The sequence below is a fragment of the Agelaius tricolor genome, unplaced genomic scaffold, assembly GCF_023055355.1.
Source record: "Agelaius tricolor isolate 1412-34295 unplaced genomic scaffold, bAgeTri1.0.p SCAF_6, whole genome shotgun sequence".
Classification (NCBI taxonomy): Eukaryota; Metazoa; Chordata; class Aves; order Passeriformes; family Icteridae; genus Agelaius; species Agelaius tricolor.
In genome coordinates, this window is record NW_027269266.1 from 35,700,178 (window position 1) to 35,716,664 (window position 16,487).

Here is a 16,487-nt window from a genome sequence, read left to right on the forward strand (position 1 = left end):
ATCTTTCTACACAGATTTTCTTGCAGTATTAGAAGTAAGGAACATTTTTCAGAATTCTTTTTTTACTTTGATTTTCATTTTCAAGGGAATTATCACAATAAAAATACATAGAACTGGACTTTTTGCTCTGAGACCAGAAGAATGGGTATTGCTATTGTCCATTATTGAATTCATCTTCATTCTTGTAAAGTTCCTTTACAAGTATTTAATTACAATAGGCATATGGAATTAAACAAAGTGCTTTTCAGAAAACTTTGATCATCTGAAGAATGACTGAACATAACTTAGAGTAATTGCAATTTAGAGGTCATGCTTCTCAGTTACAGTGAAACATTGATAAAATATTAGAAATCCTCTCCATCCCACATTTCTAAGTGGGTTACTTAGTATTCTGTGAAAGTACTGCTTGCATCCACCTTCATATCTTTGTCAAGGCAAATATCATGCACTACATGAAATGGCAGAGTTTATTAGCTCAGGACAATTCTAGCAGTCTAAAGACAGTTGTAACGTGTTACACTTTCTATAACTCTTCACCAAAGGTGTATAATTGAGAGCTTTTGAGAAGACATATTCCATGCATGGGAAAATAATCAAAACAAAACATACAGCATGGCAGCCAAGTACAATAGACAAAACTGTGAGTTCCATTTGGACACAAATTATTCTATTGACATGTGCGGGGTTGGTACTTTACCACCATGAAAACAAATAACAGCCAAAGATTCTCACTCCACAAGCTAGCTGAGTACCTGTTTCAGTTGTGTCTCGGAGTTTACGTGTACATCACATATTTCACAGTGAAATGTTTTGTTCTGAAGGCCTGTGTTTCCTTTATTCACAGGTCCTTTGCCTTTTACGCCTGCCCGGGGAAAGGCTTTTATGGTTCCACTTCCATTCCGAGCTTCCAGCATAGTTTTGTGCTTAGTCCCTGGAGACAACAGAAATGGGAAACAGAAACAACTTTGGCAATTGGGTTGCATTCATTGTTTTATTTTCCTTTTAAAATAAAATCATATGAGCCTCAGCTTGGTGCCATGTGCTATCCTTAGAATAGGACTGTCTTGGTGTGTATCAGTCATACTAATGTAACAGTATTTCACACCTGGTATTTATTTACTAAATTACATACCTATAGGTAATGCACTGGAACAAAGCAGCCAGACCAGAAAGTAGCAGCACAATCAGGTTCCCTGATGTGAAGTTAAATGTGTGTGACTTTTCTCATTAACTCCTGCTGCTAATAAGACCTGAATTGTAGTTGCAAAAGAAAAGTAATTTAGCTATTAAAGATGTAGTTGGCTTTGATTTGTAGTCCTTCTGAACAGATTGATAAACAGTATGTCTAGGTAGCTTACAATTAAATCTGTAATTAACTAATTACTCTCCAAACCAGAAAGGAGCAGAGGTTCCTGGAAGCAACCTATGGATCATTAATGTCTTGGACAGAAACCAAAACATGTGAGAAGCATATATGAGAGATAAATACAATTGCCTTTTTTTTTTTTTTTATAGTAAATAAAGGTTGCATAGAGAACACTGGTGTTCTGTTGCTGCACCTTTATTCAGACTGAACAGTTTCTTACACAGTTGACTCCCACACAGGTAGCCTGTGATGATAATGGACTAACTACTGCATACAGAACCACCACTCCAATGCTAATTGCTGTATGCATCCACAGACTTGTAAAAAAAAAAAAAGCATGTGTGTGAGCACAAACACAGTTTATCAGCACAGGCAGCAGAAACTTGGAAGGCTGTGTTTAAATATTCAGAATAGCGTTTTGGCTCTCAGCCTGATCAGAATATTTAGTGTCTATATGAAGTTAAATACTTTAAAAGGATACAGCTTGAAGTTGAACTTTCACCAATTGAAGATGTGGCATAGAGTAAACAGCATTCAAAACTGATGGAATTTTGTTTCTCACGAATGCCAAGAAGTCATAATTTCCATTCTAATTTGAGTTCTATATATATGCCAAAGTTATTTCTTTTTAAAGTGCATCATAAAACCTTTGATCATTATGCTCTAGGTATTTTATCACTGTCTCTAAATTTCAAACCTAAGGTTCTCTTTCTGTCTCTGAACTCTACCTACCCTTGATAAGAGGTAGCACCTGACATCCAAGATCAGGAACTTTCTGTAAGATGGCTATAGGTGGTCACTGCCCCCATATCAAATTCCTAGATCTTTTAACCCCAGCCACCACTGAGCCAATCAATAACATGCTTAAATTAGTGACTGTGGATGGTGGCTGTTTACTACCAGAACTTACTGGTGGTACTAGCTCTAATGACAAGAAAAAGTTAAAAAACTAAGAAAGATGGAGGGAGGCAATTACGCATTCAACCCTCGTGCAGCAGCTGCTATCAGTCGATGAAAACAAAGGGAAAATATACATAATTTTAACAAGTTATTTATTAACAGACAATATGGAGCTAAGAACTCTAACTCCCATCATTGAACTCTGACTGACTAATGCTTCCTCTTTCAGCCTTAATTTGTTAAATTTCAAACAAAGCTGATGGCATTCATACTCAGTTTGCTAGTTGGCACAAGCAAAACTATGCAAACTCTGAACACTAAAGGTAATGAAGTAGAGCTGCCATTTAGCTCAATAAGGTTTTGAAGCTGCAAAGGCTAAAGTGTAAGAAAATCTGCAACTTGCAATAAATTCCTTTCTTTCTCCTTTTTGAAAGCCTCTTTGCCTGTCATTTTTATACTTTAATAGTTAATGAATTCCATGTAATTGCCAGTTTTCTGCCACCTCTTTGTCCTCTGCTGCAAGAGATCTAATCTATTCAGGGGAAGATAATTGCAGTGCTCTTGAGACAGAAGGAAAAAAAAAAAGGAAGCAAGCAAGCACTGCTCCAACTCACCACTGTTGTGCGCCTCCAGCTGTGAGGCAGAGTTGACAGCGACTTTGCATAGTGAACAGTACAGCAGTCTTTTTGCTTTTTCTTCCTCAGTCTCCACGGAAGGGCAAGTGCTGCTGCTCGTGGCTGTTGTGGGGATTTTCTCCACTTTCGAGGTGATCTCAGTTGTCATAACACTGCTCTTCCGGATTTCCACGGTTGTTGTCGTTGATATTGCTGGTGTCCCTGTGTTTGCGTCTGTGGGCAAAGAGACGAGATGGAAAGAATTAAAACAAACAGAAAAAAAAATTGTGCAACCTTTGGTGTTGGCTTGCTGACGTCCCAACGCTGTGATGACACGGAGAGGCAGATTGTTCTGGTGATGGTTTGACTAATGGTAACGTACTACACCTGACCCTTTCCTTTGTATTTTGTGTGGTTATAAAATACAGTACTCCCATGTTTTAGAAAACCATGTGTTGTCTCCTGTCCTGCAGTCTGCTCACACAGAACTCATAAAGTGAACAAAAAGGTCATTAAGAATGTACTGTACAACAGAAGAAAAATGCAATGAAAGAGGTCATGAAAATGACCAGCACAACAGGCAGTTTAAATTTATGCACACAACTTCAGATGCTTAAACAGCCATAGTAACACATAGTACTTATGCTGATTGGGTAGCCAAGCTAAAGTTTTAACATCTTGTACTAATACAACTAAAATGAATAAGTTGGCCTTTATATCTGGTAAAAAAAAAAAAAAAAAAGAAATTGATACTTCACTTAATTTTTCCCAACACAACACTAAAAGAATGAAGGTAATTATAAATACACAGTAGACATTGTTATCCATTATTACATAATAATGATACATACTAATAACAGTAACTAAATGTATATATAACTTTCCCTATCTGAGACCTCAACAAACACTAATAAGATTTTCATTCTGCCTATCAGTTGGAAAGACAACAAGCAAGATATATACCTAAATCTGGAAACTTATTTCTTGAAGCTAAGAACTTGTGCTTTTCCCATACTTATCAAATGAAAGAGAGAGAAAATACACAATGGTTTTTTTGGTTTGAATCATTGATACATGATGTTTGGATATGGCAGTGTCATGGGGTTGTTAAGTACTTAGCAGGGTAGAGGACAGCAAAATGCAACAGTGAAGGCAGTGAAGGAGATGGGTAGGGGACACAAGAAGGAGACAAAGGACAGGAGCTTTTCTGCCTTTGCAGCACTGTATTTTATCATATTAAAAAATTAAAAAAAAAATCTTGGTTACTTTATTGGAATAGGCCTGGATTTGGGTACTTTCCAGCATGGCTCACATTGGTTTCATACATTACTTGGTGTTAGGGATGCTCTACCTGTAAATAAAACTCTACTATGCTTTATTTACTGCCCCCCATCAGAATGGACAAAATAGCAATTCTCTCACTTCGAGAGCTAAGTTCATGCTCTGATGCAGAAGGGACACAACTAACTGGTACCACAGTGGTGCATTGCAGACTAGTACTGCTCCAAACTTTGTTAATGGAGAACATTCCTAACAGCTTAGCAGGCAATATCAAATTGGAAGCAAGGCAAACACACTGAGAAACCTGATTCCAAACAATTTTAATGCATTGAAGAAACAGTTTAGAAAATTAGATGCTTTTCAGAAAAGACAATTGCAGGAATCCACACTCAGTAGGTTTAATCTGATCTATTAAAACAGAATGATGAACAACAACCCCAGTACTGTATTTGGGGAAGTTTTATTGTATGTTTCATTTTGATTGTTTTCTTTGTTTATTTGCTTGGTTTTCAGAAAAATCTTTGAGTAACAGACATGATGAATGCAGATCTCTTCTATCATTGTGCTATAAAATAGGTTCCCACCACACTGAAATTGCAAAGCAAAAGGTTTAGGAGGTATTTTTTCCTCCTCTGATCAGCTCTGAAGGCCCTGTGTCCTGGGGACACCAATGTCAAAAAAAACTCCAAAATTTCTTGCTTTGCTATTAATTCAGAAGCAATACAAATGCAAAGCAACAAGAGAGGGTTTGTGATGGAGGGAGCCAAAATAAATTACAAATTTAGAAAACATGAACTGTGAACATGGAAGAAAAAGAGCGAGATCTGACAGCATTTTTCCTCTCTGTAGAAGGTAGCTAAAAAAAGGAGAATATACTCTTCTCCCTCATCCCTCCTAGTAGAACAAGGACTATTGGATTACTTCAAGAGAGATTTAGATTAGATGTGAGGAAATTCTTTCTAATATTAAAGTTTATGAAGCCTGGGAATAACCTACCTATACAGACCCAGAAATATTTCCTACTGGGGGACTTGAAGCTGGCTGAACAAATATCTACACAAATATGATTTCCTTTCAGTCAGTGGGAATACGACCCTTTAAGCTCTATTAAGATCTATACACTGTGTATTTTGTCATGTTTCTACGTACTCTCCCAGAGGGTTTTTAAAAATTGTCATTCATAAATCCAAGAAAGCAGTTTTTCATGTGAATATTCTAGGCATTGACAGGCATTAAAGCATGTAGCAAAAAACAAAGTCCCACTCAAGGTCAAATCACAGTTTGGTTTTCTTTTTCCTGAAAGAGTGCCTGAAAGTTGCCATATTCTGAAGGTACTGGGTATGTCAAATATCAGTGCAGAAGGAATGAGGTTACCTTGCTGAATAGCCTCTTCTTATTTATGATTTTTTTTTAAACAGGTTTCAAAAGAACAAAAAATTGAAATATTAAGCATTTTGTTGGGAAACTGATGAAAAAATAAAGCCCTTGAAGATCCGTCCACAAAACTGTAGAGCTAACTAGTCACTCCTTTCCCATTCCAGAGAATCCAATGAATGTTTGCTTTCCTTGAGTCAAAAATTGCTGCAGTGAAATTATTTTCCTCAAAAACGCAGTCCAAATCCAAACCCTGTCACTTTATAAGCATTAACACTGCTTTTAAAACATCAGTTTCTGCATCTTGGTATTACTGTACAATAGTAGGCTCAGCCAATGTACTCTCTTGATGACATGGAAGGCAAGGGGCAGATGACCCAGGCAGGGGAAAGGGACATTAACATTCTCTCAGGATTGATGGCAAAGTTGGTGCTCATTCTAATCTTGCAGGAAATTAGAAATGTACATCAATCACCACTGCCAGCTTTGCAGTGTAAGGGTCAGTATTTAGCCCTAAGAAAAATATAGATGATAATTTCTATACTTTCCTTAGGAAGACCTGAGGCAATGAATGAAATAAAACAATAAAAGCTGAAATAACAGCAGATTTCATTCTGCTTCAAGTATCTGACCTTCTGTATCTATGCTGATCTAATATTTCACTATGTAATTATTTAAAAGCTAAAAGAAAATACAATCTTTTATGCTAGCTGTTTTGAATATTTTGAGGGTATTTTGAGATGCAGAAATGAAAGCAGCATAGTATATAAAAAATTAAAAATTGTAAAGGTCATCAGGAAAAAAAATCAAAGTTCAGTGCATTTATTCTGCATTTTAAGAGGTGCCCTGTGTGAATGTATTTGATATTCTACTAATGCAAATACATTAATGACATTAAAACATAAATAGAAAGCCATTGAAGTTCACCATGTAAAAGCCATGACACATTTAAAAATGCAAAGCTACTCATTCTCATATAAACTTTAGAATTTTCAGCAGAGATTAAGGATAAAACATTCTAAAAGCTGTCAAGTAAGCTTACAAAGAGGCAATTCAATTCCTTTTCTCACAAGAACCTCTAAGCTAACCAGCGTGGGTCCCTTTGAATATTTTACAGTGTTGCTTCCTGTTCGGAGTTCAGTGCCCTAAATACAGGGCAGAGCATTAAAGGTATAAGGGATTAAAAACAAACAAGGAAAAACAACACCAAAAAGAAGTAGGAAGGCATTTGAGTTCATGCCTTGCAGACTGAATCAGCATTTCTTAACACTGTATTATGACAGTGCTTTAAGAGCTATTTCAATTATAAATGTTCTAAAATTGAGCTGGAAATTCAGCCACAGTCAAATGGAAGATTTGTTTCTGGTGACGCAGGCTTGCAGCACTGTGGTATTTTCATACCAGTGGCCCACAGCAAATATTCATTATTGCAACTGTCACTGCTTGGCTTTGGTAAAGAAGTTGATTGCTGATATTGTATGGAACTGGACTCCAGCAGCAAAAAAAACAAAGGGAACACTTCAGGATTCAAAAGAATCAATTTGTGATTCTGGTCTTAATATAGCAACAGAATAAAAACTAAAAATATAAAAATATTACATTACAATCTAATCTTAGTCGCTGGCAAAATCAAAGGTCTGTTTTAACAAGAGACAAAGACAGATGAAAAAATATTCTGTGAGAACTAACTTCTTTGAGTACTACAGATACTGTGGTTCACATGGAAAACTGCATTGTGATTAAGGTTCTCCTAAGTAAGCAGGATTAATTTTATATCCCAGCTACAAGACTCATGAATTTTCTTTAGTCTGAAGAAACAGAAAATTACAACTCATGTTTTTCTTCTGAGTATGTGAAAGTTTCACTCATCAGTTCCTGCCACTAAGCCTAAGAATTTCTTATCCTGAAGCTATAAATAGACCCACAGAGAGAAACGTACTCTGACTTCAAACAAATCACAACTATTTATGAGCATGTTTTTTCTTCCGCAATCTCGAGTGGCACACATTTAAAAATATCTGATTTAGCACATACCCTGCATTCTGGTCTCATTTAAATCAAACTTCGCCTTTGACATAAAAGGATTGAGCATTTGGCCCATAACACTGCTCAGGGGAAAAAAATAAACAGCAAAACAACCCAAAAAACCCCAACAACTGCACCTCTGCAGAAGGCAGAAAACACATTCTTTCTCATGACAAACACAACTTGATATGAAATATTTCACTGTATGGGACCACTTAGTATTGCAGGAACATCATCAGCTGGCTGTACAGCTTATAACAAACCTGTGCCAATGCTCCCATACAGACCCTTGATACTGGCATGTTCAAGGCAGGGACTGAGACTCAGTGTGTTATTTTCCTGACTGCAAAGAACTGTGTCGTCAGTTTCCTTGGGCTGCTTTGAAAATTCCATTTTCCACTACTTCTGTGGTAATTATATTTGAAGATAAGACTTAATTTCTTTAGAATCTATAAATAGAATAGTGGAGTACACCATAACCAAAGTACCACCTCCAAAAAAATTATGGCTGACAGATATTTTTGTGCTTAGCTGATTTTCTGTTCTCATATACTGAAACATAAGCATGTGTGCTAGCACATCACCGGCTCCAGCACCTAAACAAAATACTGTGAAAAATTTTGACTCAAATGTATCAACTTCTTATCCTTTATATGTGCAGAATACAAACTTGCATCTTTTGTGGTCGGTGGATATCTGGCCCTCTACAATATATTGTACAAAAAATTCTTTTGGTATCATATTATCAAAAAACCCAGTCATTAGACATAGTTTTACATTCAAAACCTGGATTCAATCTATTTATAATAGATATATCCTTCCCAGAATTGATATCTTTACTTGGAGAGATAGAAGTATATTTTAGAACTCAGAAGGACCCATAGAAATTTTCTCAAAGAAAAAATTATTACATCATGATTTAGAGACATAAATAGCAAACATCACAGGGGTTTTTTGGCATAAAAGACCTAAATATCTTATTGACAACTGTGCAATTCATCACCTTATATTCACCTTCAATGGCACAATATGAAATACTAGAAACCATGGTGTTCACCTGATCTTCTACAGGATGGACAGTAATTATTATGCCATAATGGAAGGGTCAAGAGCTATGAAGTAATAAACAAAGCTAAGTATGACAAACCAGGAACAGTATTTGAAAAATTTTTGATGAGCTGTCTTTTTTGAACTTTTTTTTTCAAGTCTGTTTTTTAAACATCTCTTTACCTGTTTTGTCTCCCTTTCCTTGTCACTATCCTGGCTTGTCAGTACTTTCTTGGTCAAGTTCCTTGTTAACTTTCTTTGTCTAGGTATCTATCAAAATTACTTTTAATATCCAGAAATTGAGTCTGAACATGTCTAAGGTATTGCCCAAGCTTTTGCTCAAATGTACCATACAAGCATTACTGAGAAACTGAAGGACTACAAAATTTCCCAGAATGAGCATTAAAGACAAATACCAGGAATTTTCTGGGACTGTAAGTGGAGAAGCAATGACCTCACTATTTTGAGCACCCCCTGCTTTTTAACACTTAAATAAATTATATTATATGCAGTGTTCATCACTCAGAAACAAGATGAAGAAACAACTGGCTACACAACAAATGACTTCATTTTACTGCTGCCCCTACTCCATGCTTCCCATCAAGACGCCTTGGCAGAGATTTGATGGCAGGGAGACAGAAAACAGGATGTTTGGTGACAAAAGGTGCCCACAGAGAGAGTGATGATGAAAAGGAAGTAGCAGACTTCATATATTTGATCTGTGGATATTTTCCTCCAGTTGAACTCAATTCTGTCAAGTCCTCAGATGAGCTTCTTCATTAATTAGGAGTACAAAATTTTCTAATGAAATTATACCTAATTTTTACTAGCAGTTCTCTTGGTTTAAAGCACAGTTCATTAATCTTGAGCCACAGAGGGACAACTACATTCCTGTTAAGGTTAATTGAGCTGGCAGCAACAGCAACAGCTAGGGGTAAAAAGCCCGTGGAAGGCGAAGGAGTTAGAGAAATGACACACCACATCTGAGTTTTGGGTTCTTAGGCAAATGTAGCTGAGAAAAATATGACTGGAAGGTAAGGAAATGATGAAGAGAAGCCATTTATTTTTCAGGTCATTTAAGAGACACTTTGTGATTGAGTTTGGACACTGAGCTGTCCTTATGATTGTACAGATTTTTCCTCAGCCAGGCAGAAGAAGATCAACTTTCACTGGCTATGAGTGAAAGGGTCCCCATGCAAGGAGCTGCTGGCTGAAATGACTCTCACAGTTTAATTAATGGGTACTCTGTAGTGAAAATTTGATTTGAAATCAGAACAAACTGTTTGCCTAAGAGGTGGAGCTCACACTCAAATGCAAAGAGGATTTTTGCATGCTTGAAGCTACGCAGGAAAACTACCACCAGTTTTACATCTGCATGCACCTCAGTATTCATTTCCCAACTTTTAAGTAAAAGTAAACATGCGTAGAAATTGAGCATCAGTTGAGTTTATTACCAATAAAAACCAAAGAACTGAAAAAACTGAAAAAGCTAAAAGCCCAACAAGGAAAAAGGTTTTGCAAGACATCCTACAGTAAAATGAATTTGCCTTGAATGTGTCTTTCTGGAGGCCAACACGTGCACAGCAGTCTGTATTATCGTCCTCTCTGTTCCTCCAAAGCAGGTCAGCTGCACATGAACTGCCAGTTGCCCCTTGGCTTGTACTGAATGCCAGACTGCCCAGGGATATTTGGGTGCTTCAGCTTCATCCAGAAGTCATCCAGAGACAACTACAGCAGTGGGAAGGGATGATTGCATTCCTGTGTCCAGGAACATCCTTGGCACTGTGTGAATCACTAGCACAGACAGAAGTCCAAAATAATGTTTAAAAATAGGTCCTGCATCAGTGCCAACGTCCAGGTGGCATGAGTTATATCCAGTCAGTACTGGAGACAGTATTTCCCCAAGGAGAATTCAGGGAGCAACTTTTCTCTGTGTCACTAACCACAGTGGCTTCAAAGTATTACCTTCCTACCCAAAAACTCATTAGAGCTTTAAGTCACACCATGTACCCCGGAGAAGATATTGCTCTTACCAAGGTCAGTAAGTAACTATGATTTAGTTTCTGACTGCTGCTCCTGCTGCCCCACACACCTCCCATGCAGACATGGGGAAGGAAGCTGCAGACAAGCTGTTCTCTTTAACTTTAAACTGTAGTGATGGAAGTATGCTTTGAAAGGGCCTCTCCTAAACTCCCCTTCTCTTTGACAGAGACAGAGAAGGCACAGTCTAGGCTATACGCTGCTGCAAACTGGAAGTATTTTTCACAAAATAAGTAGGTTGGCAAAGCCTATTTAAAACTTGATACCAAAACCAATTTACAGTGGAATCTCTCCCCAGCAACCTGCCACCAAAAACAAAGAAACATGGAGAAGTATTAATCACCAGCAGAAGAGGAGAAAATACATTACTTTCATTAATCAGATGGAACAAGGAAAGAATAAGTGAACTGCACTGCAGATTGGAAAGGATTGCTCTCCATTTTAAGCAGGTAGTTGATTTTTTTTTTTGCATTTTAAGCAAGTTGAATATCTTCTTCAAAACCTCTATCTAAACGTTAAGTTTCAAAACAGATTTAGTCATAGAATCCCTAGAAGTAAATTAGGATAACTGGAATGTAACTCAGAATTTGTAAAAGGTCTGACTTCTGACTGCTCTTTTAAGTGTAATACCTCTTGGCATTCCCCCATCTTGAATCCAGGAATAATTAAAGCTATTCCCTTTACAGCAGCTCACTTCCTTTACTGGAAAGCAATGAACTAGTAAATCTGATTTTGGTAATAACTGAAGTTGTGTCTAACACAGGAATTGTCCCTTGCAGTACCAGCATCACAATTATATAACTTTTCTCAGTGGAGACAAGGCAGGGAGAGCAGTGAGGAGACATCCTTTCCGACATCTATCCTGTAGTGCATTGGAAGTGAAGCCTGTAGGGAATGTGTTCCAGGGACTGATCAGCAATGACTTTTGTTACAAAACACCTGCTCTTCCTTAAGTAGCTGAGATACCAAACGCCCCCATTTGGAAGAACAGATTTCACAAGGAATTGAGGAGACAACAGTACAGGAGATGGTAGTATTATTGCCATTCCTTAACCTTTGGAGTAAATAATTGTTTTGATTTTCCTGGTATTCCATTTAGATTTTTATTAGTCTTCTTCAGTCCAATGTTTTTACAAGGAATTCTTTCCCCGACTGATCACATATGGTTGATAACATATTTTGTAAATTGAAAAGAGCACTCTTGCTATAAAAGTAGCATCCAGTTGAGTGCCAGGGAAAAGAAAACCTTTTGCAATTTTCAGAGTCTCTGGAAAAGACTCTTTTACTATTCACAGCTGCAGTTACTATGACCATCTATTTAACTTGTTCTTAAATCTCGACCAGGGTCCATATTCTAAAATAAATTATTTTACTACTGCCTGCATGCCCTCTGTTCCTTCCCCTCTCCCACCCATCACAGGTTGCTTCAGGGCTAGGACTGAAACAGAGAGTTTATGAAACACCCTGTGTCATCATTACAGTCAAAAACATTGAATGATGCTTACAGAGGGTTTCACAGACAATACAGACCACAATTTCTAAATAACTCAGTGTCATCACAGTTCTTGGTATAATTTACACGTTTTTGGTTGCTTTTTCTTACTTTTTAATAAAACAAGTATTTTGTGCAACACATGTTGGCTCTCATGTGTCAGTCTTTCCTCTGCCTCCAGGCAGACTGCTACCAACTGAACTATTAGTCTAATTACATTAGCTGGCAGAAGAAACATACTGAGTAAACCACAGTAAGGCTGAATAAATGGTCCTGGGATAAGGCAAAGACCAACAGAAACCTGTCTACTTTGACAATTTAATGAGTTCCCTTTCATCAAATGTTGTCTTTGTCAGAAGGGACTGAATCAACCCCTTTTTATCTCTTCCAGTAGTGCTCCCTTACACCATCCACACATATCCAACAGAGAGGTTATTAGTGCTTTGTTGTTTGGGGTGTTTATCTAGTCAATATGATAATTTTATCAGGCAAGTTCTCCACAGAAGAAAAATACAAGAAATGATGTTTTTCTAGCCCAAAGCTGTTCTCATGAATAATATAAAGACTTCTGCACACAAGAGAACAGTAGAAATCAAAAAATATTTCCTTGTGGCACCATTCATAGATATCGCTCCTACTTTCAAAGCTTATAGAATCAAATATATTATTTGATTTAACCAATTACACACAAAACAATGATGGGTTTGTATTTTAGGACACAAAGCTAGTAGAATAGGCTTTAAAGGACATGACTGCTCTTAGTTTGCAGTGACAGTAAAAGAGAGTAGCTGCATATTAATGGACATAAGTATCAAAATGGCAGCACAAGACTAGCTATAGCAAATATTTGAAGGTTCTAGATGAAGTATCTAATTCTTCCTCTGCTTTGGCCTTTTCCTATATATCCTCTTGTAAGGCTGACATTAAATGCCTATGTTATCTGGAAAACTAGAAGTGACATAAATTAATACTTATAATGATGTAGTTCATTTTTCAGAAGGTTTGGTCCAATACTGGCAAAGACAGAAGTTCTGTCATGTTGAGTGAGGGTAACTACATTGTAAATGTGTGGTTCTTAGGCAATTAGTCACAGGAAAGTGAGAGCTCCAGTCTGTTCAGAACAAATATCATGGAGGGATGTTTGAAGAAAACAATCTTAAGCAACAGGAGCAGGACTGACAATAACTGCAATCTCTGCTGGTTCTGTTCAATTTTTTTTTTTTCCCCAAGCAGGAAAGGGTATTAATGACCATAATTACAGCTTTGATTAATTTCTTTGGTAAACCCAAATTGTCATTCTCTTCATGCACCACATTTTTCTTTGTATGCAGTTCTTTCCCTAACAACATAACACTGTAGCAACCAAAAAGGTTTCAGCTTCCCTTCTAAACATGGCTGTAAACACTACATCACTTACAAAATCATACCCCAGCTTCCTCTGTTAAAATTTTTTCCTTTCTTGTTAGTTACTGAAAATAAAATATATTATTAAATAGTTATTATAAAATAATAACTAATAATAAAATATATTATTAAATAGTTATTATTTTCCTTTCTTGATAATTATTTAAACATCACTAGATCTGACATCATTCAGATTCAGAATTATCTGTTAGAAAAGAAAAAATAGAAATTCTCCTTTTTAGGGTAATATACTATTGTTCTGGTTCCTTAATTTTCATTGTCATATCTCTCTCCCATGTACACTGTAATGGAGAAAAATGTATGAATGAGTCCATGAAAGCACTAATACAAGACCAAATATTTGAAAATTGCCCTCATTTGTAGCTATTTTATGAATAACTGTATGTATTTTTCATATTCATGTTTACACAGTGTCTAGGTGAATAGGTGCAATCTGCCTGCCTCAACAGTCTTTAGACATATAAATATTTGTTAATGAGCATGTAAATTTGAAGGATTACACAACTGCAGCAATCATCACAGCCACACCTTCACTCAGTTAAGCATTGTGGCTTTTCTTTAAAACCCACTTTTCCTTCCTAAAAGATAGTATTTTTAGCATTTCTATTATCACATCAGGTCTTATGTCAAGAAATCTAGTTCAAAGCCCTACTGAAGAGAAGAATACACAGAGAATGGGGAAAAAATTAGCAACTGGATAATATAATTAATAACAATAACCTAGAATAATTCTGTAAGGTCTGAGGGATTACCAGAGGGATGGTGGGTTTCTTTTATGATGTAGAATGCATTTTACCACTTCTTGCTTACTCCTACTTAGTACATAGCAAATCATTAAAAAAATGCAATAAGTGTTTCAAATTTTTCAGATGAAACCAGCTGCATTTAAAACAAAAAAGTGATTTGGATTAAAACATATGGAATTAAGGGTTTAGTTTTTTGCATTAGCTTTCAAAAACCTTGGTTAAAAGTTGCAGTATGACTGCATTAGTAGAATAACAGCAGCTGGAACAACAAACTTCTGAACATCCTTCAGTTTCTGCAATATCCGATATAAAGACATTTAAGCATCTCTTTAGCATTGATACACTATATTAGGTGTGTTCTCAAGCTCTTCAGGTTGCTACTGTTCAATACAGACAAAATTACAAATAGATTTTCTTAGGATAACTTTGCATCACACAGCATTTTTAAAATCTTAGCAGAGATGATGAAAGGTAACAGCACTGTTTTTCTGAAGCCAAAATTCAGATATGACAGTCTCTGAAATTTCAATACAGACTATAAAATGGAGGTTTCAATTTTTGGGAAAATTCCAGTGTTTTAATTTATGAAAGAATTTGGCCAACACTTGCACAAGTTTCCTTACATAATGCTTGTGCATTAGTCATTTGGCAGGCAGGTAGGGAGCTTACTTACCTCTCCTTCAGAAAACCTGCATCATTTGTGATCTTGTAAGCCAGTTGATTTTGCTGGCAATTGACCTACAGCCTTAGGAGATACAGGTCTACAGAATTAGAAATGTGTATATATACATATGTATGTATATATATATATATATATGTATATATATATATTTTTTTTTTCTTTTTTTTTTGTGAGTAGGAGAGAAAGACTGTGAGTTGATCAGAAAAGAGAATACTGGTTTCTCCCTCTCAAAGCCTCTGAGCTGTAGACCAAGTGAATCTACAGATCAACACATTCCTTAATCCATGACCATGAGAAAAATGCATACATTTGTACAGCTGCAAGATTTTTGTGAAATGGAAAATGAGAAGATGGGAAAATGCTCAAAGCAGCAGCTCCAGGCTTCCACTACCATTCAACTACTAGCAAAGACCTTGTGGCCTCACTCTTCAAAAGGCTGCACTTTGTCTCCTCTCCCTCACAAAGTATAATTATACCAGTGCAACCCAAATATATTTATTTACAATATACAGAATTAAAACAGTAATTTGGAAAATTGAAGGATTTGAGGCATTTGGCTTCAAAATAAGCCTTCCATCAGTTTTCCTGGAAAGCTACTTTAGTGTGTTTCCCAAGTCTGTTTGCTGTACGGCACACAGATATCTGATACCTTGCATGTCCAGGTAATAGTGAAACCAAGATTTTTAAAGGCTGTGCATTGTTTACAAACATATAGAACAGAAAACATGTCTATTCCATGGCAGGAAATAACTCTGGACAACCACTTTAATATTCACTACTCCTAAAATGAATTGTACTGACAAAAGAGATGAAGATCAGGGTAGACAAGATAACTCGTTCAGTGTGGAAAGTGTGTTTTGTATCATCAATAAAATTCTGCAGGAACAGAAAGTCAATCATAAACATCACAACTCAGAGGTGACAAGCTGTGCTCCTAAACTATGTTTTTAAAAACTTGTTGTTATGGCTTTCAGACATTTCTCATAAGAAATTCAAGTCAAGATTCAGTAGGTAAACAATGTGGCAATCTCAACAAAATTCTCATCAAAAAACCACCAAATCCCTTCACTCCTTCTATCCTTAGTTTCCACGTGTTTGTAAAGTAAGGTGGAAATTATATTTCAATATTTCAAATGCTACAGCATGCAGTAGAAGTTGTAGCTTTGAGATATTATGAGAATCCTTAGAAACATAGTACAAAGAAGATTAGATTTCCCAATTTTACATGCTAGGCTAGGATGTCAGTGAGGAAGAGTAGAGCTGCCATTAGCTATGAGAGCAAAGCATTCAGTCCTTTTTAATATAAGCAGACCTCAAAAGTAACAAAATATTTAAAAATATAGCCTAAAAAGGTGAAGGCCTAAGGGCCAGTTATAAGTTGCTAACCACCTATAGCACTTGCACAGGCAGCTTGACACTAAGTAAGAGTAGAAAAGTCAAAATGGAACCATTAAAGCAAATAACCAGCAGGACCATCTTTCTTTCTAGCTGAAAT

At 36.5% G+C, this 16,487-nt stretch overlaps 1 protein-coding gene across 5 annotated transcripts in view; it reads right to left on the reverse strand.

Moving 5' to 3' along the window:
* ZNF385D (zinc finger protein 385D) overlaps nucleotides 1-16,487 on the reverse strand; it is a 418,148-nt gene that overhangs the window by 11,615 nt on the left and 390,046 nt on the right. For all 5 annotated transcript variants that reach the window (XM_071429336.1, XM_071429338.1, XM_071429335.1 and 2 more), the window contains 2 exons: nucleotides 2,881-3,114; nucleotides 753-931 (listed from right to left, as the gene is read on the reverse strand). In XM_071429336.1, coding sequence (XP_071285437.1) covers nucleotides 753-931; nucleotides 2,881-3,114 — 413 coding nt within the window. The remainder of the gene's footprint in view (nucleotides 1-752; nucleotides 932-2,880; nucleotides 3,115-16,487) is intronic.